This window comes from Cyrtonyx montezumae, unplaced genomic scaffold (genome assembly GCF_038088225.1).
Source record: "Cyrtonyx montezumae isolate F1298 unplaced genomic scaffold, pur_monq_1.0 scaffold_8, whole genome shotgun sequence".
In the NCBI taxonomy this organism is placed as follows: domain Eukaryota; kingdom Metazoa; phylum Chordata; class Aves; order Galliformes; family Odontophoridae; genus Cyrtonyx; species Cyrtonyx montezumae.
The window spans coordinates 7,154,511-7,180,651 of record NW_027072089.1 but is presented as its reverse complement, the minus strand read 5'-3'; the positions used below and the strand labels follow the sequence as shown (position 1 = coordinate 7,180,651).

General features: G+C 37.1%; 1 protein-coding gene across 1 annotated transcript in view; it reads left to right on the top strand.

Annotated features, from left to right (window-relative positions):
- Positions 1 to 26,141, top strand: part of TG (thyroglobulin) — a 142,622-nt gene that overhangs the window by 27,050 nt on the left and 89,431 nt on the right. The window contains exons 20-33 of the mRNA XM_065752278.1: positions 2,804 to 3,028; positions 8,587 to 8,736; positions 9,984 to 10,154; positions 13,253 to 13,375; positions 15,433 to 15,548; positions 16,123 to 16,231; positions 17,415 to 17,612; positions 18,144 to 18,311; positions 18,863 to 18,928; positions 19,317 to 19,397; positions 22,243 to 22,380; positions 23,020 to 23,196; positions 24,922 to 25,033; positions 25,544 to 25,623. Of these exons, the coding sequence (XP_065608350.1) occupies positions 2,804 to 3,028; positions 8,587 to 8,736; positions 9,984 to 10,154; positions 13,253 to 13,375; positions 15,433 to 15,548; positions 16,123 to 16,231; positions 17,415 to 17,612; positions 18,144 to 18,311; positions 18,863 to 18,928; positions 19,317 to 19,397; positions 22,243 to 22,380; positions 23,020 to 23,196; positions 24,922 to 25,033; positions 25,544 to 25,623 (1,914 nt within the window). The remainder of the gene's footprint in view (positions 1 to 2,803; positions 3,029 to 8,586; positions 8,737 to 9,983; positions 10,155 to 13,252; positions 13,376 to 15,432; positions 15,549 to 16,122; positions 16,232 to 17,414; positions 17,613 to 18,143; positions 18,312 to 18,862; positions 18,929 to 19,316; positions 19,398 to 22,242; positions 22,381 to 23,019; positions 23,197 to 24,921; positions 25,034 to 25,543; positions 25,624 to 26,141) is intronic.

Sequence of the window (26,141 nt, the reverse complement as noted above, 5' to 3'; positions counted from 1 at the left end):
CAACATTTCTCTAATTTCTTGGCTTTGCAATGATGTTCCCAGAACTAAATATAAAAAGCTCTGCCTGCACATGTTCTTCTCTCTAATTTTGAGACATGGTGATATGACATATGGCCTGATCAGAACCAAGTTCAAAAGCCTTCAGGATTTGAGTAGAGGATGCAGTGGTCGTGTGGTTCCTGGCTATACAGTCTGTTTGTGTTTGCATCCATTCAGTTATACCAGATTATAAAGGAAACATAAATATTAAATGGTTTGTAGAAGGTGGATCAAAGTACATTTTAGTTTGGCTTCATATAGGAGGTTACATCTGAAAGCATTCTGTATTGAAGACATTGCATTTTTTACCCTTTCAACGCTATAATTTCACCACAGTACTAAAACTGCTCCTCAAAGAATTACTGTACAGTTTCAGAAGAGGCAGCAGTCCAGTCTATGGAGATCAGACAACCTGCTTCGTGTATACACTTGGTACAATCAATCTCCATTATATTTTAAAGCAGCTTTCGATCTTTCTGTTCGAGCCGTTTTATGCATCATTACTGGGGTTTATATGCATCAACTCTGTAAATTGACTCTCTGATTTGAAAATCTATATAATTCAAATAGTTCTGGTCTTTTGTTAACTTCTTTATGGATAAAGGAAAAGTTTTTCTTTCCTTTTTTCCTCTTGTGATGAAACTGAGAAAAAAAATTGCAAAACAGAAGCACAGCACATGCATGTGTTCCCAATGAAGAGCCTCAGTTCTAAATTATCAGTTGTGAATGTTTCATTACCTTTTTTCTTACAGATATTTTCATTTACTAAATTCTGAAGCTGTTCAAATATCTTTCTGAGAGACCTTATGCCATTTGTCTTGGCATTTTAAACCTTAGTTCTAAAATACTGGGGAACACTAATAGAAATTTCTCTCTTTTCTATTCAACAAGCAAAATGATTATAAAATTAATGAAATCATTATAAAAATTAACTTTTGTTGGATGAGAATATAGTAGACTGTTCCCATCAGCGACACTGGAGGGAATCAACCACAACCTTAAAACAATCCAAGTTTACCTATTTGCCATGTATGAACATGTATATTATGGTTCAATGCCTATTTATATATACTCCCCATAAAGAATAGCATATTGACATAGACAAATGCACCCCCACAGGAGTTTCATATTTATTGATATGAACAATTCAACATGGAAGGCTTTTTTAAATAAAGGAAATTCAGCAGACCTATGTGGTTTATCACTGATTTGACTCTGCTTTTTTTCTATGCTTGAGTTTCCTCAGCTGTCATTTCTTTTATTTTTTAGATTATTTTTAATTATTCCACAGCTAGTTACTAGAAAATCCAGAAATATATTTGCTTGAATAAAAGAATGTACTCATTTCTGCTTTCAGTTATAATTTCTGGCAAAACCTTTGCAAAGTGTTATTGGTTATGTGGCAATCCTCAATTACTTTCTCACAAACTAAGTACCATTTTGGCTTGAGGTTGAATGCAATGAAATGCTATGTTTTTGTCGTATTATGTGTCGGCACAGTGGAAGAATAAATTGCTCAAAGCTGGAGGAAACAGAAAACTGAGAATAAAACTGAGTAGCTGGAGCCTTGTATCTAGCTGTGAAATTCTCTCATCGCTCTAAGGAGTGAGGCCTGTCCATGGTTACAGTACAATGTTGGGAATCTCACCATGTAAGATGGCAGCAATACCCTCCTCTATTTGCCCTTAACACATCAGTCACAACATCGTAATCTTTGTGCAGTATGTGAGGTGTAACATTCCTCACTCTCTCTTTACGCATATAACATCCTCCCTGTGAAAATTCGGTGTCCAAGGTCATTGGTGTGCTTGCAAACCCAAAGTACATAGTGTACAGGACTTCCCATTTGCTGGGTTACAGGGCTGTACACCACCTGTAGCTACAGGAGGTCTTCATAAGCTGTACCAACCCTTAGTTCAGTGCCATAAAGCCTGCTGAGATTGACAGAACATGGAAACACAAAAGATCCTCTGGGAACACTGTTCCTTGTAGTACTCCTGGTGCAGCCAGCTGGGAACTCACTCTTTCCTTTATGCTGAAAACTGTCCTGGAGCAAGTAATCAGAAAGAGAAGTTGTCTGGAAAACTAAGAGTATGGAAAGCATGGCAAAGATGCTCACTATTTTCTGGCTTTAAACACCAGCTTCAGCAGCTGTGCCTATTGGATCAGTATTGTGACAGAGGCTGATTGTTATATACTTAAAAATGTCTTCAAAACCAAATAAACAAAATGGTATAGAAGAAACCAAATATAGACATTGAAACAACAGAAACAAATTATATCACATTTCATTTTCTGGTACTTCAATTTTTGTGCTTGCTATTTTTTCTTTTGCCCTGACATGGCCTGAAGGTGGACTAGATAATCTTTAAAGATACCTTCCGACCCAAACCATTCTATAATTCTACAAGCCTGCCAGAGTTCAATAGGCATTTGGACAGCGCTTTCAGAAATAGTTTAATTTCTGAGTGATCCTGTGTGGAGTCAGAAACTGAACTCGATGATCCTTGTGGATACATTCTAAATGAGGATTTTCTATGATTCTATGATTCTTGCATTAGAATCTCTACATATACTAAAATTAGGTCTTTAATGTAAATGCTATACATATTCTTTCTGGTCTGCTGTTTGCTAGCATGCTTGTAATTTGTATCTGAATCTGCTGATGCTGTTAATTAATATGATGTTTATCACTCTTTATTTTTTTATCCATTTCCCTGTGAAGAATCCTCTTCATATGATTTTCGTATATTATTTCCTTTAGAAAATGCCATTGTTGGAGAAAACCTCATTGGAGCATTTATTAAAGAGATTGAGAATGGTCGTTTTCTGCTATATTTAGACTCCAAGCAATTTCTAGCAGACTCATTCATTGATTTTCCCCAAGATGGAGAGTTTGATTTGTCTCCAAGAGTCCAGCTGGGATGTAGAAGTGGATTTCGAAGAATTTCATCTCCTGGGGAAATCATCCCAAATACACAAGGATGCGGTACGCCTCAGTTTAGCTTTCTCTTCTTTGATTATGCTAGGAATTGATAAAAAGGTACCATTGAAAGGTCACATCAGCAAAATTATGTTTATGGTTAATAGGTCAAGGGCATAAAGTGTGAATTAGAGTGACAAATCTGAAGAGGGACAGGAATTATTACTTTGGTTACTGTTTAGTCCTTGCATTGTAGATGGATTTGAACCAGTGACTTAGAAGTAGACTTCAAGACACTGACACCGTATGGGAGGTTTCAGTAACATTTACTGGTATGTTTTTAGACCTGTATGGTATTAGATCTTTCTGTATTATGCACGGTCCTTAATAAGAAATGAAGATAATGTAGTCAGTGCTTTGTATGATTATACACTACCCAGAATAGAAACCTAGCTACAGAAATGGCTGAAATCTTGAGTCTGAGAATTCTTGGGTCAAGTCCCAGCCAGCTCACATGGAAGCTTTCTCTGTGTTGGCCAACACCCAGACCTGATTGCAATTCTGCCCTTTTTTTCATCTTCTTCTGTTTAGTCTACTTCCCTGGAATGGGCAGTCCTTTTGTCAACATCCTGTTCAGGGCTGCCAAGCCTACCTCTTCACAAGATCCCTACGTATCCAGTCATGCTGCCGAAAACCCTCTGCTTTAACTTCACCACTCTTATTTCTATTGACATCAACCATCTTACAGTTCAACCCTAGTTGTTCTTGTCCCAATTAGCCTCAATGATTCTGTGCTTTTCTGATGTCAGTTTGGGATACATAAATTTTGTTTAGCTCTTTTGGAAACTGAGTAGGGATAGGTGTAAGAGCAACAACAGAAAGTATGGGATAAATTTTCCCAAATATGGATTTTTTTCAAATGGGTGATCTTCCACGTTATGTAGCTTAAGTTGGAGATCCTAAGGACAAATTAACTTAGTTCTGTGCTTGGTGTGGTGGTTTTCTGCAAGTTAGGAGAGCTTTCTAATGTTCAGCTGATTACAAGAGCAAGAATAAATGTCTTTCAGTTGCTGCTGTCAAGGGATATGAATAACAAAAAGGGGAAATACCTGTGCTCTTGTGTCTATAAACTTAAAACCATCTGGATTAAGTGCTGGCAGCAACCTAGGGATACTCAGCTTGAGTTTATTCATGTTTGTGAATTTTGCAGCTGTGTTCAGGCACATATTATTGTAGATAATAGGAAGAGAGCATAAAAACTGCTCATATGTTTTGAAACAAAAGTGCAATCATTGTGGCTGAAACACTGATGTACCTGGGGTTAAACGATCACTTTGTGCCTTGCATGCTGCCAGGTTTCCATCACAGGCCTGGTTTGAAGGCTCCTGTTTTGGAGCAAAGAGGTTGCAGGGTAGAACTATCATGTAGGGATCTTCTAAGCTCGGTGGCATTTTACTTTAGCTGCCATTTGGGTTACCTTTTAGGAATGATCTCAGAGCTAACAGAATAAAACCAATGACACTGTATTTTTCCCACAGAAAATACCACTGGAAATTTCTATAGTTAGTTTTACCGTCAGTTCATTTTCATATTATTAAAAATGAAAACATAGCTTCTTTTAACTCTAACTTGGTAGCTTGAATTAGAATAAGTTGGGTATAAATTTTTTTTCATTTCTTAAATTCCTCCTGAATTATCCACTCTTGATTATATTTTAAAAAAGATTAAAAAAAAAAAGCAGTGCAATAAGTAATAGTGCAATGGCAGATGTGAAGCATTGAAGGTGTTAACTTAAAATTGTTAATATCTTGGCAGATTTTCTTTGCTATTTTAAATGTTATGTGACTTGAATCCCAACAAAAGATGCTGAGAGGGAAGCCTTCAAACCTATGAACTTGTATGTCCTCAGCCTCTCTTCCTTTTCTCTCTACCCGAGGAGAGTGTGATACCTACTGTGGGTTCAACTGTATAGTTAGCTTCAAATGTGTCTTCTGGGTCCATTAGAGAAAGAGTATTGTTGCAGAGTTGTATATCATTTTCCCCTACATTCACAAGTCTGAATTTTCTGGCCTCTTCCTGAAGATCTTCCTCTGACAGCATCTCTGTGTGAGATTTGCCAAAGTAGAGCCAGTATGGGTCTCCAAACTGCCCTGCTCCCCACAGAAATGAGATCCTTCCTCCCAGTCTTGTGCAGAGGGTAGACCTGAGTTGGACGGATCTTGCATTTCTGCATAAGGAGAGTAAAGATGACCTGTGTAGCAGCTTTCTCTTGAGAATTTGCTAGCATAACCATTTAGTTGAAGTGTAATTATCTAACTATTATCATTTATGACTGAAGTGAGTTTTCTAGAATTGAACAGTAGTATATATGTAGTAAATATCAATTTCATAACGCCATAATTTCGGGACAAGTCAAGCCAGTTCAAAAGATGAGCTGCTTTGCCTTGTAATAAGCGTGGCTTTCTGGACTGACAAAGGCTGAACACCAGGTAGCAGATTTTGTTAGTGTACCTGGTAACTTTCCTACATTCAATTATGTACACATGCTTTTAAGGAAAGGATTTCAAAGGGATCAAGCCATGAATCAGCTCTGAGCTACTGTTGTTTTCATATTGGACCTGTAAGGGTTAACTGACTGCAGTTGCAGTTCATCTTTGTGCTCTGAAACACTCTGAATTTTGGATATTTAAATACACCATGCAAAAGAAGATTAATCCCTACAGAGAATCCAGAGTAAATAACAACTTTCTTTTACTTAACAAGATACATGGTTGTACTGACTAAAGTTATCATTATTTATTAAGCAGAATCCATCACAAAAGAACTTGCAGTGAACTGTATCTTAAAGCCAAATATTTCCTGCCAGGGATAGAGACCTTTAGGTAGCACTGAATTAATTTGCCTTGTAAGTTAAATCGTGTGTATTTGCACCAACTAGATCTAGAGGAAGGCACTCAGTAAAGCTAGCATCATAGAAATGTGGAAAGGAGATGGTTTATCTTCCATATTTTTGCAGAGATTTCTCATTCTAACTAGATTATATTATATAAAAGAATATAATATTATCTTTATAACTAGCTAGACCCGGTTTTATGTTGTAGGACAGAATATTTTATTCAGATGTTGGGTTTAGGAATTCTGTTTGTTGTTCTCCAATGAGTATTTTGCTTTTTGTTTAGTTTAGTTTTATTATGCTCATTATGGGTAATCTGGCCATCTATCCTGCTGGGATCTATTTATCTTCTCTCTCACTATTTTAGGAGGAAAACTTAAAAGCTCTTTGTGATTTAGCCTTGTTTTACTGTAAATTTTTATGCTCACTCCTTTTATTATTTAGAATGCCTGTTAAATTCTATCAGAATTGCTTTGAGCAGAGCATAACCCAAATCAAACACTGTGCTAATCTTATAGCCAAGCTAGCAGCTCAAGGCTTCATTAGCGATTGATGGAACGAAGAATCTGGAATCTCAGAAGGCTCCTCCTGGAGGGAGGAAAGAGCACTGCAAGCACTGGGTAGCAATCAGTTGTAGTATTTTTTATGTATACTTAGTGCGGGGAGAGCTAGTCTTAGGCAAAATGAGGCTTCTGTGAAGAGTGTTATCCCTTTGCTTTGGAACAGCTTTGCCATTATCCAATTAGTTACTCTTTAGCTTGGAAATTACTACTCAGTATGCTGTTCCCCTGGTATGCAGAAGTCTAAGTTGCCTTAACAGCAAGGTCAGGTTACAAACCTCATGCGCAGTATCCAGGGATTTAATTTTGGAGTGTTTTTATTTTTTATTTTATTTATTTTATTTTTATTTTCATATTTCAGGGAAATTAAGTCTGAGTCCAGTGGTAACACGTAGCTCTGAGACAGCATCAAGTCTACCCTCTAGTTTCTTATCTTGTTAAAACATACGTACATCAAAGCTTGCAAGAGTTGAGTTTGATAGTTATTCTAACTTTCAGAGTCATGCTTGCGCTCAACATGAGCTCAGGGAGATCAACTTACAGCTGATGTTATACATGCCTTCATGAGCTATGGATTCTAGAAAACATCACTCTCTGCACTGATGGTTTGCTCTTTTTTTTTGTTGTTCTTCGTGTCCTACTGTTAATCTAATGTGAGACAAAAGGCAGTTCTACTTGCTTAAAATGTGGTAAGAGACACAGATGTCACATCTATGTCATGACCATAACTACAGAATGAGGAAGATGCTTTGAAAAGCTTGATTTCTTCTTTTATAAAATTCAATTGCTTAATTAGTCACTCCTATCCTTTGCATTTTGCCTTCAATTTAGGCATGGATTACTCAGTTCATCTTATTTTCTTCTACTGCTGTTCATTTTAAATGCTTATGATCCTTTTTTGCATGTGTTGAAAAATGTCTTTAAGATGTATCAGACGCACTTGTGTATTAAGCAGTATGCATTAGAAAAGGGAATGCAGTCTCATCCAGGATTTTTTTGGTTCTGTAGTGGGCTTTAGATATGTATTATAACTACCTGAGTGGCAAATTTCAGCCTCTCTGTTGTCTCATCCTGGAATTTCCCATTGGACCCTTTAAAGCAAATGAAGGAAGATCATTTTGATATTAGCTGTATTTTGTCTGTTATAATTTAGATGCTTCAATAAGTTAAATTAGTTTATATTCCCATGTGCTGGCTAGAGCAGAAATTCATCATATGAGCTGTAGTGGAGATGGCCAATTTTCCATTAAGGCTTCTTTCTAATACAAGCTTAAACTGCTGTCAAAACGCAGGGCAAGAAAAGAAATGAAGTTTTGCACCTTGTCAAAGTCCCAAAATATACATTTGATAGTGTTTTGAAGGAAAAATGCATCTGGAAAGCAGCTGTGAAATAACGAGTAAATGTATTGTCCTGCAAATCTATCTGTGACTCTTCTGCTTTAATGATCATCTGAATGATCTGGAGGGAAAGACAGTACTGCATGACCTCCCAGAAGACGAAGAGTTTTCTTTGTAATATGCAACAGTTCAGCTGGAAATATTACTTCTGAAAATATAGTTTTCAGAACAATTCTATTTTCAACCCAAGGATATCTGTTTGTTTTGTATTGGGGTTGTCATGTGCACAACTAGTGTCTTTTAATCCAGCCATTTCTGTTGAGCTTGGAAGTGCTTACAAAAACTTCTTTACTGGGAATTCTGAGTGAAATTGTTACCATATGGTGAATTTCTGTACAATGTTTTTGGAATTTTTACTCATTGGAGTCTTCCTCTTTCTGCCTGTAGTGTTTGTAGAAGTGACACTGTTTGTAGCCTGTTTCTTTCTTTTCTTTCACAAAGTTAATTATCTCATTATAAATGGGTTTGATGGTATTCAGTTGGAAATCAGGCCTGCACTTGGGGTTTCCAAAGAGTGTATTGTGCATTATTTCCAGAGCATTTTTAGAGTAATCTGAAAATAAGAAGCCGTAGCATATATTCCACACAAGAGTGAATTTAATGAACTTTTAAGGAGTATTTTTCTGTATTTTTCTGTATTATTCCACTTAGAAATGCATGTACTAGAAGCCTTAGATAGTGAACCAGCATGATAAACATACAATCGTACACAGGTGTGGAAATGTCTGAGATGGTTGGGTTCCATAAGAGTAACAGTGTTGTTCTATTTGCAGTTGTTTGTCCTCCAGGCACTAATTTCCAGAATGGTGAATGCATTCCCTGCCCTCTTGGCTACTATCAGTATCAGACAGGACATTTATCTTGCATCAAGTGCCCTGTGGGCAAAACCACCAACTCTCACGGGGCATTCAGTGCTGATGACTGTAAGTTGAGCTCATTCTTCCCTTTGTACTTTGACTTCAAATAACACATGAATATTTTTTTCATCTGTCAGGTTGAAAATAAATCCTGATTTTTTTTTTTATTAACACATATAATCCTTTCTGCATACATTCAAAAATGTTTTTCAAGGACAGAATCAACTGTCTGGTGTTTAGATCAAATATGTGTGAGAAATGAGTGGTCAGTCTCATCCAGGATGTTGTGGTTCTTTCAGACATGTTCATTGTCCTGAGGAATGACATCTGGGTATTCAGTCAGCAAGAAACATCTGATACAGTCAATTTATTGTCATTTTCATGAATATTAAAGGAGTCTTTTTCTAGCTCTTTTAAGATCCAGCCTTGGTACAAATATTTCTCAAAGTTGATATATTCACTGAAGCTAGTGTATTCATTTTAAATGATGAATTTTTGGAAGCAGCTCCATAAAGAATACCACTTGTTAAGCCCATGGATAAAGCTAAAAGTAAGCAGTCACACTGATGACTTGGGACTATGGACGAGTACAGGAACTGCTTTGTTTTTTTTCAGTCTATGTAATTCTCATGGATGAGAAAAAAAGCAGGTTTATAATCACCCTAACATCAATTTATTTTCCCTAAAGAAGACATCAGACTGTTTTGTCATCTTCTATTCTATATCTCTGTTCCCATTGTAGGTATTGGTCTCATGTCCTTCGTTGTTTACACCTTCGGAGTTGAAAAGTAGTTAGGAAGATGCTGCTAATTTAAATCAAAGTTTTTATTCTTTAAGAAAAGATAGTTAAATCCATATTTCCTGCTGAAAGTAGAATTTTATTTTTTCTTTTTTTAAGTAACAGATGAATCGTTGTGGTGGCTCTGGTGATGTTCTTAATAACATGTCAGGAGTGCACTGCAACAGGCACTGAGCAAGCCTGTGTGAAAATACAGTTCCTTAATGTCACCGGTTTGCGGGACAGTTTGACACTTCCCTATACTCTGCTTTACAGTGCTTATATCAAGGGAGATTATATGCATACAGAAAATCCTAAAGACATTCTAAATGTGATTTACAGTGAAAACAAAGAAGTGAGATAAGCATGTATTAAAGAATAAAACATCATATAAATTAGCTATTAATTTTCAGTAAAGTTTCTGTTGTACTGAAAAATTTTATTTTTATTTTTTTTATTTTTTGTTTTGTCCTGTTGATGCTTCGAAACGCAGTGACAACACTGTCAAATCTCCTTTTTTTCTCCCTGTTTACAGGTATTACTTACTGCCAAGGCAACGAGCAGGGTTTGCAGTGTGATGAAGATGGCCAGTATAAGCCTTCCCAACAAGACTCTGACACTAAAAAATCCTTCTGCGTTGATGACTTTGGAGCAGCTCTGGATTGGACTGAAACTGATGATCTCCTCACAGACTCTGAGTGCTTAGGTAAGTGCCAGAATAATACTTGGATATGTTTTTATCCAATGTCAGTGTAACTACTTTATGAAACGACCCAGTGCTCCACAGCTGGTTTGCCAGCTTACTCATTTTCCCATACTTGTGGCCTCTGCTTTCAACCACATTGCTCCTTACTTCTGTTTTCTTCTTGACTGCATTGAGAAAGTCATTTCCTGTAAGAGGAGAGAGAGAAGATTTCTTTCACTCTCTGATGGTTGGCAGTGTTTTATGCTCAGGAGATCAGTAACAGGAATAATGAATGGGCTAAGTGGAACAAAGCAGAATGATGAATTTCACTGTAAAATTATCACTCATCCATGTGTTCTGTGAAACAGGCTGTGTTTTACAAAGACTTCATAGCTGTGGCATAACATCATTGTCTGGGCTCCTGCTGTGTGGTATCTGACTTGGTGACCATGTCCTTGCAAACTGGGGAAACTTTCTTCTGCTTGAACACAGTTGTGAAATTGCAGTTCTCAATTTTGGAAAATGAAGTTTAACAAACAGCAAAACAAAACAAAATTGAAAAAACAAAACAAAGCAAAACAAACCACTCCAATCCTGACAAAAAATAAAATAAAAAAAGCCCAAACCAAATTAAAACCAGACATGATATTCCTAGAAACTGTTTGAAAACATTTACCTCGTTCTCCAGTACTTCTGGAGGAGCCTTTGGAACAGTGGGAGTGGAATTCAGAAAAAATGAAATAGAAGAGATGACATAAAGACAAAGAAGAAAGTAATTTGTTGAAAGTCCAAAGGAAAAGATGCAAAATGAGAGCTGGATATCATAAATGTAAGCATATGCAAGAGATCTGTCACCAAAGTCATCCATCAAACAGTCCCAAACTGCTGGCAATAAGGTTTAATTATGATCCTCAAACCCAAAGTTTTTCCAAAATTAGTCTTCCAGAATATTTTATTACTCATGTATAATTGGCATCAAATTTAATGGAATACTCACTTTAGAAACTGATGTTATATTGAGCTCTGAATTCGACACTTTCTTCTCTACTCTTCTCCCATGTTACTGAAGTAGAAAAAATGGAGCAATGGAATATTAGAATTAAAAATCCAAACACAAAAGCAAACCAAACAAACCAAGAAGAAGAAGAATAGAGAGGCATACAAAGTGATTCCAGTTTTGAATTAGAAGTGAGGGCAGCAAACAATTGCAAACAACGTAAAAATAAAAGGATTCTTTTCATTTTTATGAAAATATGTAAATTCTGTTTTCAACTGGGCATCACAGATATAAAAAAATGCAGTTTAATATAGAATTAGGCCATACTTACACTCTATTCTCCTGTATTCCTCAGAAGGTAAAGCCCTTCCAGCTCTGCTTACGCCTCTCCCTAGTTGTTCTAGAGAGTAAGAACTTTTTTTGAGTTTTTGAATAGCCCTCATGTTCTTTCTGAGCAGAAATGATGGTCTGATCAAAAGCATCTGCTCACTCAGCCCTGACAACAGTGGACATTTGCTTCTGATTCAGACAGACTGTTTTGCTGCAGGAGTACAAATGATTGTTTTAAGAACTTATCCCTGAATTTTATTATGTGGTTTATGCAGTCGTTTCAGGGAGAAAGGGCTAGGACCTTCCAGCTGAACCTCTGTGCCTGCATGTGCAGGGAAGTGAAGGGCTGAGCCTCCAGCTCTTCTACCTGCAGACATCTCATGTTGGCTGAGATTAGACCAGAACTCCTGCTTTTTAGCTCTTAAAGGTCTAGATCAGGTACTTATTGCAATGAGACAAAGATCTGCATTGGCTTGATGAGCCTGGAGAAGAGAAGGCTGAAGGGAAAGCTTGTTACCTTGTAAAACTACAATAAAGGAGGTTGCAGTGAGGAGGGTGTTGGTCTCTTTTCTCAGATAGCCAGTGTCAGGATGGGAGGAAACGGTCTAAAGATGCACCAGAGGAAGTTTAGATTGGTTATAAGAAAGAATTTCTTCACAGAGAGGAGGATGGTCAAGCACTGGAATAAGCTTTCCAGGGAAGTGGTGGAGTCCCCATCCCTGGAAGTATTAAAGAGACATGGATATGGCAGTAAGGGACATGGTTTGGTAACAGGACTCAGTAGATCAGATTGATGGTTGGACTTTGTGATCTTTAGGGTCTTTGGCAACCTAGATGATTTTATGAATATAATTTATGGAATTTTGAGTAGTAGCCTGGACAAAACAAGGGTGAAGATAAGTCACCACATTCTTCCTTTCTTTTCCAGTGCCCACTGAAAGATATTAGATTTATCAGCGGATGGACACACTGTATGAAAAGATCTTTGTCTTACAAGTAGCAAAATCCTGAGCAGAATGGTTGTTATGTCTCTCCGTGTCCCTTCACTGACTATAAAATTCTTCAGGGCATGGCCATGGCCAAATGGAGCTTAAATGGACACTTTGACACATTTGGTGACCTATACGGGTTTTGCATCTGTATACTCTTTGAGTTTTTCCTATTTTGTGTATAGTGCTGCTTGATAGGCTTCCTTGCACACATGTGCAGTGGATCCAGCTCAGAGAGAACAGAGTTAAATCAAGTGACAGCCTGGAGTTTAAATGTTCAGTCAAGGTGTCAAAAAGGAACATGCTGACTATACTACCTACAACAAATCCCTGAGTTAGAGGTCAACAGATTGTGTGCTCCTAAACATGAGTATTAAGCTCCCAGATTTCCTTTCTATCCAAATACTGTTGGAGCTGACTTTTATTTCAATGACTCTTTTTCAGAAGTTGGATCCCCTGCTGATTCAGTAGTTGATTCTGTACCATGAGCAAGTAACAGGAGACAATAAATCTGCTGCTAGCAGAGAATTCCCATTTGAATATAAACTCCCAGGGCACCTATGGCTAACTGCTTTTGAAAGATACTTTGATGCTGTCATCACAGAATAGAAATACATGCCCTAACAAAGGTCCCTTCTCAGCTTTCCTATAGGCTTTCTTCATGCCTATCATCTCCTGTGTTACCTGTGGGGTCAGAGTTAACTTATTTCCATGTGAAAGTCCTTAATTTTTACTTCTAGCTAAAGTCTCCTTGTTCCTCTGCAGCATGGGAACTGATATTAGTATCTTTGTTTGGTTTTTAGTGCTCAGAAAATTTGAAAGAGTTCCTGCCTCCACATTCATTTATGGGTCAGATAAAGCTCAAATTCTCAAATCTCAATCATTTGGGAGAGACCTGCAAAATATAACTTTTCAATGCATTTCAGGTAAGGAAAACTCTCAGAAAATCTGCACAGACAATAAGAAACATCTTGAAGGACTATAATCCTTTTGAATGATGAACTTATGGATAAGTTCCTAGATCAACTATGTCTATGAGTGCTAGCTCACTTCATGATATTCACCACTTTTTATAACTTTGTTTCAGAGAAGAGATCACTCTTTCTTTTACAAAGAAGTCTTATGACTTTATGTACCATTCTGGGCAAGTCATCTGAGTTTAAATTCAGTTTGCAATATGAAAGAGAGCCAATATTCAAACCAGAAAACACTCATCAGACTTTCCAGACCAAAAATAAATAAATAAATAAATAATATTAGATGCTCAGCCCACGCAAAAATCAAGTTCTTTGCCTCTTCCCAGATTATCTGATGGGTGTATAAAAGAGTAAAAATAACTCTTGCTTGCGTCAGTAGAATATTGTTAGGAGTGCAAATGTATCCCTCTTCTGAGTCTTTCAGTGTGTGTATTGTATCACATCTAGTCTTATCACATTTGTTGGCTTATGTTGATTCAAAGTTATCTGGAACCACAGTTCCACTGCTTTCAGGGTGCCTTCCCTTCTGTCTCCTAATGTAGACTTGTGAACAGAGGTAGAGGTGCAGCATTCAAAATAAAAACACCCTGGCTCTAAAAACAAGGGTAGCCTGTGTCAAGGGCTAATATTATGCACTGTTCAAACATTGGAGCAGGCTGCCCAGGGAAGCAATGAACCATCAACCCTGGAGGTGTTCAAGAACTGTATAGATGTGGCAATTATGGACATGGTTTAATGACGAAAGTTGTTCTGGGAATACACACAGATTCATCTGTGAAATGTGTAATGTGTCACTGATGAGCATGGTTTAGTGGACACAGTGGTGATGGGTTGACAGTTGGACTTGTTGGTCTTAGAGGTCATTTCCAACCTTAGTGGTTCTATGATTCTATCACTGTAATCTGATAAAGTCAGTAGTTTACCATACACCCTGGTCTAGTTATCCACCTCTCATGCTAAGAGAGCTCTAAAATGAACAAGTCCAACTGTCAACTCATCACCACCAAGCCCATTAAGAAATGTCCCTCAGTGCCACATCTGTATGTTTCACAAATGAAAACTGTGAAGCCTTGAGTGTGTTCCTAGAATAATTTTCATCCACCAGATCATCTCCTAGCTAGTTAGTATAAGTTTTCTTGCACCTAGCTTTGAAACTGGAGACACTTAAAAGCAAGGCATTTCAGGCATGAACTTAGGCAGGAATAGATGCCTGTTTGGCAAGCTATATGATTCAGTGCATGTAGTTTGTATTTTTGTTATAAGCTACATTAAGAGAAGATTGCATTTTCCTTTTTTAATAAAAAGATTGGACAAACAAAGTGTCAAATTAACATATGTGCTTATATTCACTGTCAAATGGCAATGTCAGTCTAAAATATCACTGTAGAGGATAGGAATAGCCTATCCCTCTCTGCTCCTGTGCATATGTCATATAGTTCAGTTTATATTCTGATGGTGTCTTGATCTAAACTATGTGATTAAATGCAAAAAAATATTTGGAAACAATTTTGCCTCCTGTTTAGGAGCAGAGCTGTGGAAACCTATTAGTGGTGGTAGCATACAAGCAAAAGGATCTGCAGCCACCCATAACTTTAGAAGGCATGATTTCAGGATTTCACATTTCCTTACCTCCCATCATGCTGATTTTGACCACAGTCTGTTTGCTGTGGAGTTACGGTCTCATGCAGATACACTAAGTGGTTTGTGTGAGTCTTCCCTACCTTCCTCAGGTAAAGTTATCCAGCAGACATTAAATATTTAGTTCAATGGTTAGACACAATTCACTTGGTGAAAAATGCCCAAATGCATTCTGATATCATTTAATTTGAAAATGCAGTGCTGTACTAAAATGATTGAGTGCCAAAGTTTATCTGGCACATGAAACTCATGTGCTTGCAGTCTCATAGAGGTATGAAAAGTCAGGTATGTGGGAAGACAGAGTAATTGGTAGCAAAAATTGTAGATGGGGAATTCTATGAAACTTAAGGTTCCTCTTTGTTTTTCAGACTGTGAGAAGGAAGAAGCTTGCAGTTTTGCAACTGTAACCCCTGTTGATAACCAAGTATTGTGTGATTTATACAGTGCTGCTGAAGTCAACTTCAACTGCACCAGCTCTGGATTGGTAAAAACTGTGATACTGAAAAATCTGTTTATCATAATACTATAGGTGCAATGTATGTAGAAGGTATCAGAAAAGAAAACAGGCCATTACTTGATTCATTGGTCATATATTCCTTCAAGCTGGCAGAAAAACTACACCCAGTCATTCCCAAAAGTGGCACGGAATGCCTCAGTGTTTCAATGGAATACCACAGAGCACTTCTTAAGGCATGCTGAGCTCCCACAGTCTGGATATCAGATTAACTTAAAGAATGTTTTCATTTGAATAGTCAGAACTGGAAGCATCCGGGTCAGTAACCACGTCACCTGAATGGTCATCACTTCTCAGTCCCTTCCTCTAGTCTGGGCTTTTTAGGTCTTTGTAACAGTTTCCTTCTAAACATAGCACAGTGGCACTGAAAATCAGCTGGAATTTCAGTTTGACAAGATAAAAAGCATATGCAGTTGGCCACTTCAAGCTGTGGTGGTTATAAACTTGTGTGTGATAATTCTTTCTGTTTACGGCTAAGGAAAATTAGTTGTAGAAGAGTAAGTTGGTTAGGTTGCATTCACTGCATGACTATTTTCTGTCTCAGGTGCAAGGTACTCTGGGGAATCCTGCTGCCACTAGCATCGGTCATCTCAGCTGCATGCTTTATATCAGGAATCCAGAGGGAGATGCAGTGATGGTCTATTTGAAGAAAGGTACCAGATGCAAATCAGAGATATGTTAGCCTGCTGTACCTGAAGTTGTGGGTACTACTGAATAGGATCTTGATGATGTGGGGGAACATGTTTGTTCAAGAGGATATAATTCTGTTCAGTGCTTAACGGTGATTGGTAGCCCAAAAACTTCAGTAAATCTTCCTTTCACAGCTTGTTCCCCATGCCTAAGAAATATGGCTGTTGAATTTTGATTTGATGACTTTGTCCAGCAGTTAGTATCAAAAAAATTGAATAGTGTTATATTTTTATATATTGTTGTCCTATTATTTATCTTTAAAACATTTTATTTAACTATGTAAGACATTGCTACTGACAAGCTTGTACACTACATCACTTAACAGTTCACATTCATCTTAGCTGTAAATTGTTTTCACCAGCCAAGAACACTCTGCTCTCCAGTAAATATAAAATGGATTTACCTGAACTAACAAGAGAGACAATATACATATTTTTCACACTTGTAACCTTACACAGTTTTTACCTTTGAGCATCCCATCTCACCAAGTTCAGTTTTGAGCCTTAAGACAAATTTGAAACAAATGCAAATGAAGAAGTCCATAGGGTTGGAATCAAAACTCACTGGTTTCTTCTTCTATCCAAACATGTGAGATGACATTATGGAAAGAGCTAAGTCTCACCTGAAAAAAATGCAAGTCCTCTGAATTTGTTGTAATAAGCCTTATACCCTGATACTGTGTCTACTCTAATTTTCTATTAATACTGATAGTTAGATCCAAGGTAAGAGGAATTGTGTCCTCTTACATATGTGACATTTCAACAGAAGCCCTAATTGCAGATGCAGCATTACTGATGGAATAACAATTTACTATTTTTTAATCAGATAAAATCATTTCATTTATACTTGGGATTTATTCATATAGTGCTTGAAAATAGAATTCTAACAGTCTTCTTTTGTGCATTGATAATCTTTCCTGGTACAGTTCTGAAATGACAATATATTCTGGTTATCTAGTCAACTCTAATTGTGCCAAACCATTTAGTAACATTCTCTTGCTTTTGAAGCTCAAAGTCCAGGAAATGATTTATAACTCTTAGCTTTTATCTAAAAACTTTCAACCAATCATAGCCTGCAGACATTCTGAAATCGTCACTTCTCCTCCTGTGCTCTTTTGAACATTTCTTTCCTCTTCTGTCTGCCCAGCACAAGAATTTAACTCATCTGGACTCAAGACCTTTGAAAGGACCAGTTTTCAGAATGTTCTTTCTGGTGTGTATCACTCCATGGCTCTCTCAGCAGCTAGCACATCTCTGACGGATGCTCAGCTCTTCTGCAGGCAGACATGCAGCAGCGACTCTTGCTGTGATGGCTTCATCTTGAGCCAGATTCAACTTGATGGAGGTATTGTCTAAGCACTGCAAAATTAAAAATTCTTCAGTAAATGTAGTAGTTTGGTTAAAAAGAACAACAAAGCAGAACTCAGTAGAGCTCAATATTGGATGCTCTACGCTTATCTCTGCACCACTGACATTTTTTGGTGCAGGCAGATTTTGAATATAGTGTGAGGTTTTACCTGAAGGAGTAGAGATAAAGATCTGAACTAGAAAATTTCACTTGTAGAGAAATGGTCATTTTGCTGAAAACCCTGTTGGGTATTATCAGATAATAGTAATATTTTATTAGGTGATAATAGTATGAGCTTAAACTGAGGCTACAAATGTTTGGTTTAGGCATGAATATCTAACATGAGTACTCCAAACTGAAAGTATGTTCTGATTTTCATTTTTCAAGTGGCAATACAAAAGCGTAGCTATCTCAGTGACACATGTTCAATTGACATTTAGAGAAAGTATTGAGATGCTTGGATGGAAATCTCTATGTACATGATCAGCATTATGGCAGTGATGCAATTCTTGCTTCCTCTGAATCTAGGTACCATCTTGTGTAGCTTGATGACCTCTCCAGATGTGCTGATCTGCAATGCAAATGGTTGGAGCCCTACACGAGCATCAGTTATAGATGAAATATGCAAAGGTCTGAACTATGATGAAGGAGAGAAGATCTTCTCTTTCACCCTGGGAGGGCAAGTGTTCAGTGGAAGTATGTTATGAGTTAACTTAATTTACATTACTCTTATTTAATTTGTCTACAGAATCTGCCTTTTCTGCCAGCCTGCTCTTGTACCTCCAGCGCTGCTTTTTATTTCTTGAGTCAATCCATACCTGTACAACTGTAAGATAATTAAACCTCCCAAATCAGATGTATCGTTAGATGAACTTACACTTTTCTTTGGAAATGATAGGGAAAGTCAAGAATGTGTTACTTATACTATCTTATCCTGTAATAATTCTAGCATTTAATTGAGGCAGAATCAAGTCAATAATCTTAAAGAAATGTAAACTGTGGATCAAAGACAGGAAGAGATTTATCCAGATTAGCACAGAAAAAACAGTGATAGAAAATTGATTAAAGCCTTGGCACAGGTGACTTAGACTAGCACCAGGACTCCTGTGTCATCCTCCGTGGGGTCCTATGCTTTAAATAAGGGCAAATATACTCTAAAGATGTATTTTTAATGTTATTTCCATGTGTTTCAGTGCTATTTGCTTAATTTTAATAGCTGTTCTAACACACATTTTCTTCTTTATTAGCATCTAAGCTGTCAGAAGAGGCAAAAAGAAATTTTACCACTTTTCAGCAAGTGTTTCTTTGGAGAGGTGAGTCATCTCACAGGGTGGCAGCTGTGTGTTGTATGAGTACCACTTGTTTAAACTGGAAGCATCTTTCTCCCTTTATTTGGTAATGTCTAACATAAGAAATATACCTCTGAAGAATTATTTTGTGGAAACACTTGCCTTTGACTTACTGATGTTCAGGGTACCACAAATAATTTGGACATTTATAAGTAACTAGATGAATTACTGATTTTTGTTTTTCCATTACTCATTTTTGATTAATCAGCTGGAGAAGCTACATAAAAGGAGTTTTCCTAACAGATGACTCTAAAGTGTTTGCTGAAGTTAAGGAAAGAACATGAGATTCTATAGCAGAAGAAAGATAAGCAGATAAACTGAATTATCATATTCTTTAACTCTTGCATTCTAGGCTCTGATATGGTCACCCGACCTGAAACCTCTATGTGTGATTCTACTGCTTTCAAGACAGAGGATGATATCATATTATCAGGTATAGCAGTAAGGGGAGACAGAGAAGACAGCAGAGGGAGGTGCAGAATTTAACCAGAATTTGATAGCACTTATTTTCATGTATGTACTTTGATGTAGGTATTGTAAAGAGCAAAGGATTTCTGTTAAGTAGGAAATGTGATAGAGATTTTGAGAAAGAGGTTCAAAAGTTCTCCTGGAAGTCACCACTGTTTTTACAACTTTTTACCTGAGAAAATGTGGAAAACTTCTGGGAAAGCTTGTTTTATCATACTTACTGATCTGCAAAGACTCAGGAAATATCATTCAGCTGAGAAGAAACTATACATAAATGCAGGGATCACAATCTGAATGTGGGTACAGCCATCTTTACCACTCCTGACAATATGACTGGAAACATGATGCTAATAGGAGCGTTTCTTCCAAATTATAGAACTTTGTAGTTCTCCTCTTTTATTCCAGTGCTTGCTAAGTTATACTAAGTTATTTGTATATCCAAAATAATTTGCATTAAGTTACCAGTGTTCCTTCAGGACATCAAGCATCCTAATTGCCTTGAGCAACCTAATCTCTAGTGGTTGGCAACCTTGCCCACAACATTGAGCTTGGAACTCAAGGATCTTTAAGGTCCATTCCAACCTAAGCCATTTTATCATTCCATGATGCTATGAATTCTAAAAGTAGGAAATGAAGCCTGACAAGAGCATTTTACTACATCTCTGGTGGGCAGATATTTTTTGAGCAACCTTGTTGGATGTCTGAGCATGTGTTTTATTCTGCATAAAGTCTTAACACAAAGTGCATTACTGATGTTGTTTCCGTAATTTGAATCCAAGATGAAGAAATATGCCTGTTTACCTGATGACAATTACAGGTTTACCTGTAATTTTATACAATTAGTGATATTTTAAAGTCTAGACTTCAAAATAAGAAAGAGCTGTACTTAATAGGGTGAGAGAAATTCTCTTTTGTTTGCCTGCCAGGGCATGAGAGCATCCCTCAGGGCTCTCCTTTTTCCTTGCTGTTGCTGATAATGTCATTAAAACTTGAAGTTATGCAAAGAATGTGGCTTCTTCCTTCATGCTTTAATCTTAGCAGTGACAAAAATGGTTTCAAGAAAAGCAGAGGTTGAAACCGTGTGTTGAGAGGTAATGAGACTTACAAATCAACTTCTCAGAAACATTTTTCATGTGCAAGGAAAAACATTTACAGAGATTTTTTTTACTTGATGATGATGTTTAGAACAAATTTTAACATATCTTTTCTATTTTCTGATAGAAATCTGATGATTTCTGTTAATAGACAATTGTTGTGGGCATTGGTAATTGTGGGTTTAGGGGGCATGATAGTGATGGGTCAGTGGTTGGACTTGGATGATCTTGGATGTCTTTTCTAACCTTAATAATTCTAAGATTCTATCCCATGTGCACACACAGCATGTTATTTGACACTTCAGCATTTCAGCTGCAATTATATATCTTTGGTTTTCTGATTTCATTTTTGTCTGGCTATTCCAGCACATTCAGGTTCAAATAAAAAAGAAACTCTCAATGCTGGAGTAACTGGTTGTAATGGCATTCAATAAATAGAAAGGTGTTTATGGAAGAATTTGCAAGATATCAAACAAGAGTGTTTGTGTAAATGTTGCTGTTGGATCCTTATTTAAAGAGAGTAATTAACATCCTTAACTTCCTGTGATTGTTTCAGTGGGATATGAGGAGATGTAGAGCAGTGAATGCATGTCTAAATATTTCAGGCAGAAGACAGAAGGAATTATTTACTTTGGTCTGTGGGAACCTAAACCAGGAGAAATACACTAATTAACTGTCAGAGATATTAAGACTGTTAAGAAAACATTTAACAAATAGGTGTAAATGCTTCCCAAATGAATATAAGGAAGCAGCTGTCTTTTGGATCATTAAAACTAGATTGGTCAACGCATCCCATAGAGCAACATTGTTCACTGATAAACAGACGTTTTGCACGACAGAGCCAGCTTATTTCTAGAAGCTGTGATTCTTTTTGTAGTTGCTGTTTGTTTCTTTGTTTATTTGCTTTGTTGGTTGGTTTTGGTGGTCCAAATACTCTTGCAGTACTGTGTTGCTCAGTGCAGTTCAGCAAGGAGGCATTGCCTACACAAACATCACTGACTGTAGTTGAACTGTTCTGTTACTGAAAGCAGTGTTTGGTGGTGCTAGCTTTAGAATATGGTTGCAGCTGCTTTTATGTGAAAGGTAGAATTTTCCGTGTATGTAAAGTTGAGGGCTTCTCTGAAAGGAATACCTCCCATTTTGTCATGTTGATCCATGATGTCAGAGGTGGATGTTGATGATTTGGCAGTAGAGGTTGAACTTTCCCACCAATATTCCATTACATTTTGTTGCTGTGTGACAGATGGTAGCAGGGCTGTCTGACAGAGTGTCATCTGGTATGGAAGTGTATATGAAGCAAAGGTGTGTCACTGAATTTCTTCAGATGGAAAAAATGGCACCTACTGACATTCATTGATGCTTGTTGAACATTTATGGAGGCCAAACAGTGCATATGAGCATAGCATGTCAGCAGGTCATGCATTCCTGCACTAACAATCATCTCTACTGGTGCAGAGTGTGGCATACAGACTTTTGTTCACTGCTGTCAAAAATGCACAGCTAATGATGATGACTATGTTGAAAAACAGTGTTTTGTAGCTGAGAATTTGCTCTATCAAACTGTGATTTTGTTCTCTTCATATCTATTGTAGTTTCCATGGGAAAAAAATAAATAGGACGCAATACTTTCAGTGCTACATAAAATTAATTTATTACAAATCCTAATTAAATTTTTCTTGTGGGCTTGAGCTCTTTGATTGTTTATTTGAATCTTAGATTCCACAAAGGATCTTTTCTACTTAATGGATGACAGCCAGATACGAAGTGACCCAAACTCCTCTATCCCTTACCAGCAGTACTGGGTCTTCAGGCAGAAGTACTCAGTGGAAGAAGCTATACTTTGGTGCCTCACACGTAAGATTTCTCACAGACAGTTTATATGCAAGATAGTAAGGAGATAAAAATTAATGGAATTCTTCTATAGGTATCTTAATGAGTAGCAGAAACACTGGACTTAGAGATTTTTCAGGACAAAATTTTCATGGAATTCAGCTGCACTGAATTTTCTATTGGGGGGACATCTATTTCTTCCTTACAAACTTTGTCTACTCTGACTGAAAGGATACTCATCATTCATAAGCAGAGTATCCTTATTATGGATACAGCTTAGACTACTAGGAAGTACACTGCTTACAGTGGTAATGGTAAAATGAGAAGGTAAAACAAGGTATTTCAAGAATAATGTATATTTTGGGCATGATAAACAGAGAAGAATCTCTAGCTCTGACTGCCAGAAATTACCTGGGCTCATGCTTGTCACAACTGGAGAACATATCTTTCCAATCAGCTGTGGTGTAGCCCCTTTTCTGTGCTATTCAACTAAACCTACTCTTCAGTATAACTAGAAACAGAATCTATCCCTATTTAACTTGCTCTGTGATAGAATAATATTGAAATTCTCATTGTTATTTGTTTGCTGATTGATAACATTAAGTGCTTTGAAGAGAGGGGAAGAAACCATAGTGTGGCTAACTCTAGTGACTTGCTTCCTAGGCTGTGCACAGGAAGATGAGTTTTGTCAATTGGCAGATCTCCAAAACACTGCAGACATGTACTTTGTGTGTACCCTATATCCAGAGACACAGATTTGTGATGGCAACATAGAACAAATACTGGAAAACTGTAGTACCGTGCTACCCTGGCAGCCACAAGCTTTGTACCATAAAATAGGTAAGTTATGGAGTTTGAATTTGTAATGTGTATGCTATTATTGAATCGGCAATTCAAGCTGGTGTTTTACATCTTGGCTCAAAAATAAAAAGCCTGAATGTATGAATGAGTACTGGGACATGAAGATGCAAAGGAAGACTATGTTAAGGAAATGGACCTGGTGTTAATCATTGCTTGGCTGAATATGATCCAGCAGTGTGCCCAAGGAGCCAAGAAGGCAAATGGTGTCCTGGCTTGTATCAGAAATAGTTCTGACAGTAGTAACAGGGAGGTGATCATCTCCCTATACTGAAATCTGATGGGGCTGCACCTCGAGTACTGTTTCAGTTTTGGGCCCCTCTCTACAAAAAAGACACTGAGGCCCTAGAGCATGTCCAGAGAAGTGCAGCAAAGCTGTGTGGAGGGCACTGGAGCACAAGTGTTATGGGAAGCAACTAGGGGAACTGGGACTGTTTGGTCTGGAGAAGAGGAGGCTCTGGAGAGACCTTATCACTCTCTACAACTACCTGAAAGGAGGTTGTGGCAAGATGGAGTTCAATCTCTTCTCTGTAACAGCAATAGGACAAGAGGGAATGACCTTAGGTTGCACCAGGGACGCTCAGGTTGGATATTAGGAAAAATTTCTTCTCTAAAAGAGTAGTGAGGCACTGAAACAGGCTGCCCAGGGAGGTGTTGAGTCACTGTCCCTGGAGGTGTTCAAGGAACATGTAGTGTGATACTTAGAAAAATGGCTTAGTGTGCAGTCGGTGGTAGGTGGATGATTGCATTACGTGATCTTGATGATCTCTTCCAATCTTAATGATTCTGTGATTCTATGATTCTAAGGGAAGGCTGAGCTGTCCTGGTATGGATTTTTGTTTCCACTGTATTCAGTTCTTGGAGTAGATATAGTGATAGTACTTCAGTGCCTATTGGGAAGATAATAACCACAAATAACATTCTCTGCTTTAGCTATTCTCCATTCAAAGAGACCAAGGGTAGTTCAGATAATCTTTGTACAAATCTTACACCTTTTTATAATATGGATGAATTCAGACTGTCATAGGGATGTCAATAATTTCATTTTCTACCACTAAAATTTCCATGATAGTTAAGCAATACAAAAAAAGTGAAAGCCTATGAATGCATTCTTGTTGAATATGTGTGTGTATATATATATATAGCAAATCTGAAGTTATAGACTTAATGGTTTTAACTTCTTTTTGAATGCTTGGGGAGTTTGAATGCTTGGTTTTCTTTTAGAGCTCATGTGAGAAAAGTTAAACAAAAAAGCCTGTTATCACTCCATGAGAATTACATTTTAGCTGTAAAAAAATATAGAGATCCACAGAATTAACAGATTAAATAATGCCCTTTTGGTGAGCCTAAAGTACAGCAAAAGATTATACATGAGCATACACACAGGATTCCTCCAATGGATATGGAACTATATTTTTGGATCAAGATGACAGAATCATATCAATGCAGATCAAAAACTGCAGCCCTTAGAAGTTCTTCCTTGTCAGTGTTCTTTCATCAGCTTTTAAAACCTTAATTTGTTGGATTTTTGTTCATCTTTAAATTTAACTAGCAAATGACTACTACTGGTGTAAAAATATTTTTTAATTGGCAAAGGCATAGAAGCATAAGCTTTATACTTAACATGTCATTACTTGACAAATATGTATAAATTAGAAAGAAAAGGTGATTTTTTTTTTCCAATTTTCTTTTCCTTTCCTGTACCAGTCACTCTTAGAAGTACTGTGAAGAGCTTCTACACACGTGTACCATTCCAGAAAGCAACCGGGATCTCCGTGAGGAATGTTACTGACATGAGCAGAAAAGCAGTTTCAGATGGGTAGGACATGACTGTTTCTTTGTTTTTACTGAAATTTTAACCACGTCTTGAGTACCAAGGCCATGCTCAGTAGCTGAAGGGGATCAAGTGACACAATAATGGCATTATTTATTTGAGAGAGTATCTAAGAAAGAAAAATGGCATACAGTTTAAAGGAAATTTATAATTGAGATATAAATAACAAAGCATTTGATTAATTATGCATTTTATGTATGTAAGTTAGTACTTCTACTGAATTGCTGGATGGCCAGTTGAATCTCTTGGTTATAATACATAGAAATAATTTATGCAGATACTTTTAAGGCAGGTGCTAAAGTATTCAGAAAACAGAATCAAAATATCAGTATATTCTAGAAAATTGAAAATGTGCAGAACTGTCTATACAGCAGAAAGAGCCATGAAGTATTTCTACAGGTTCTTGGTGTCTCTTCTATATGCAATATCCCATTTTCCCTTCTCTATGATACATAACTAATGACATTAAAAGTAACAATGTTTTTCTATTCTCAGCTTTTTTGAGTGTGAGCGTTGGTGTGATGCTGACCCCTGTTGCACAGGATTTGGCTTTTTAAATGTCAGCCAGCTGTCAGGTATTTTTTTCAATATTTAAAAACATGCTTTCAATCTTCATATTCTGAACTTTACTACTCTTTTCCTACAAAAGGCAACCTTAGCAGTCCTTGCTGACCTTAAGTCTTTTTTAACACCTTTTTGAGTGATCGTAACCCCTTCTAAGAGTTCACCTCAATAAACTTGCTCAATTTATCAGAAATTATTAGGAAAGCTTTAGGAAACAGATTCCTGCAGAGACTGCAGTTCCAAAAGCATGACATTAAAGAATATAAAAATGTTATTTCTCATTTATTGGACTCTTCCAATATGCTGGTTGACTTCTTTTTGTGATTTTTTTGTTGTTTCTTTTTTTTTCTTTTCAAAGCCTAAGACAGCCTAATCAGAAACCTAAGTATTTCTGAAATCAAATGCAGTTTAAGAACATGATGTCTGTGGATACCTTGGAGTAGCTTAGATTTTTTTGTTCTCTTGTACATCTGAATTTTCTTGCTCTCAAATGTAGGTCATTTACTTAAGGAAATGTAATTGGGAAGGG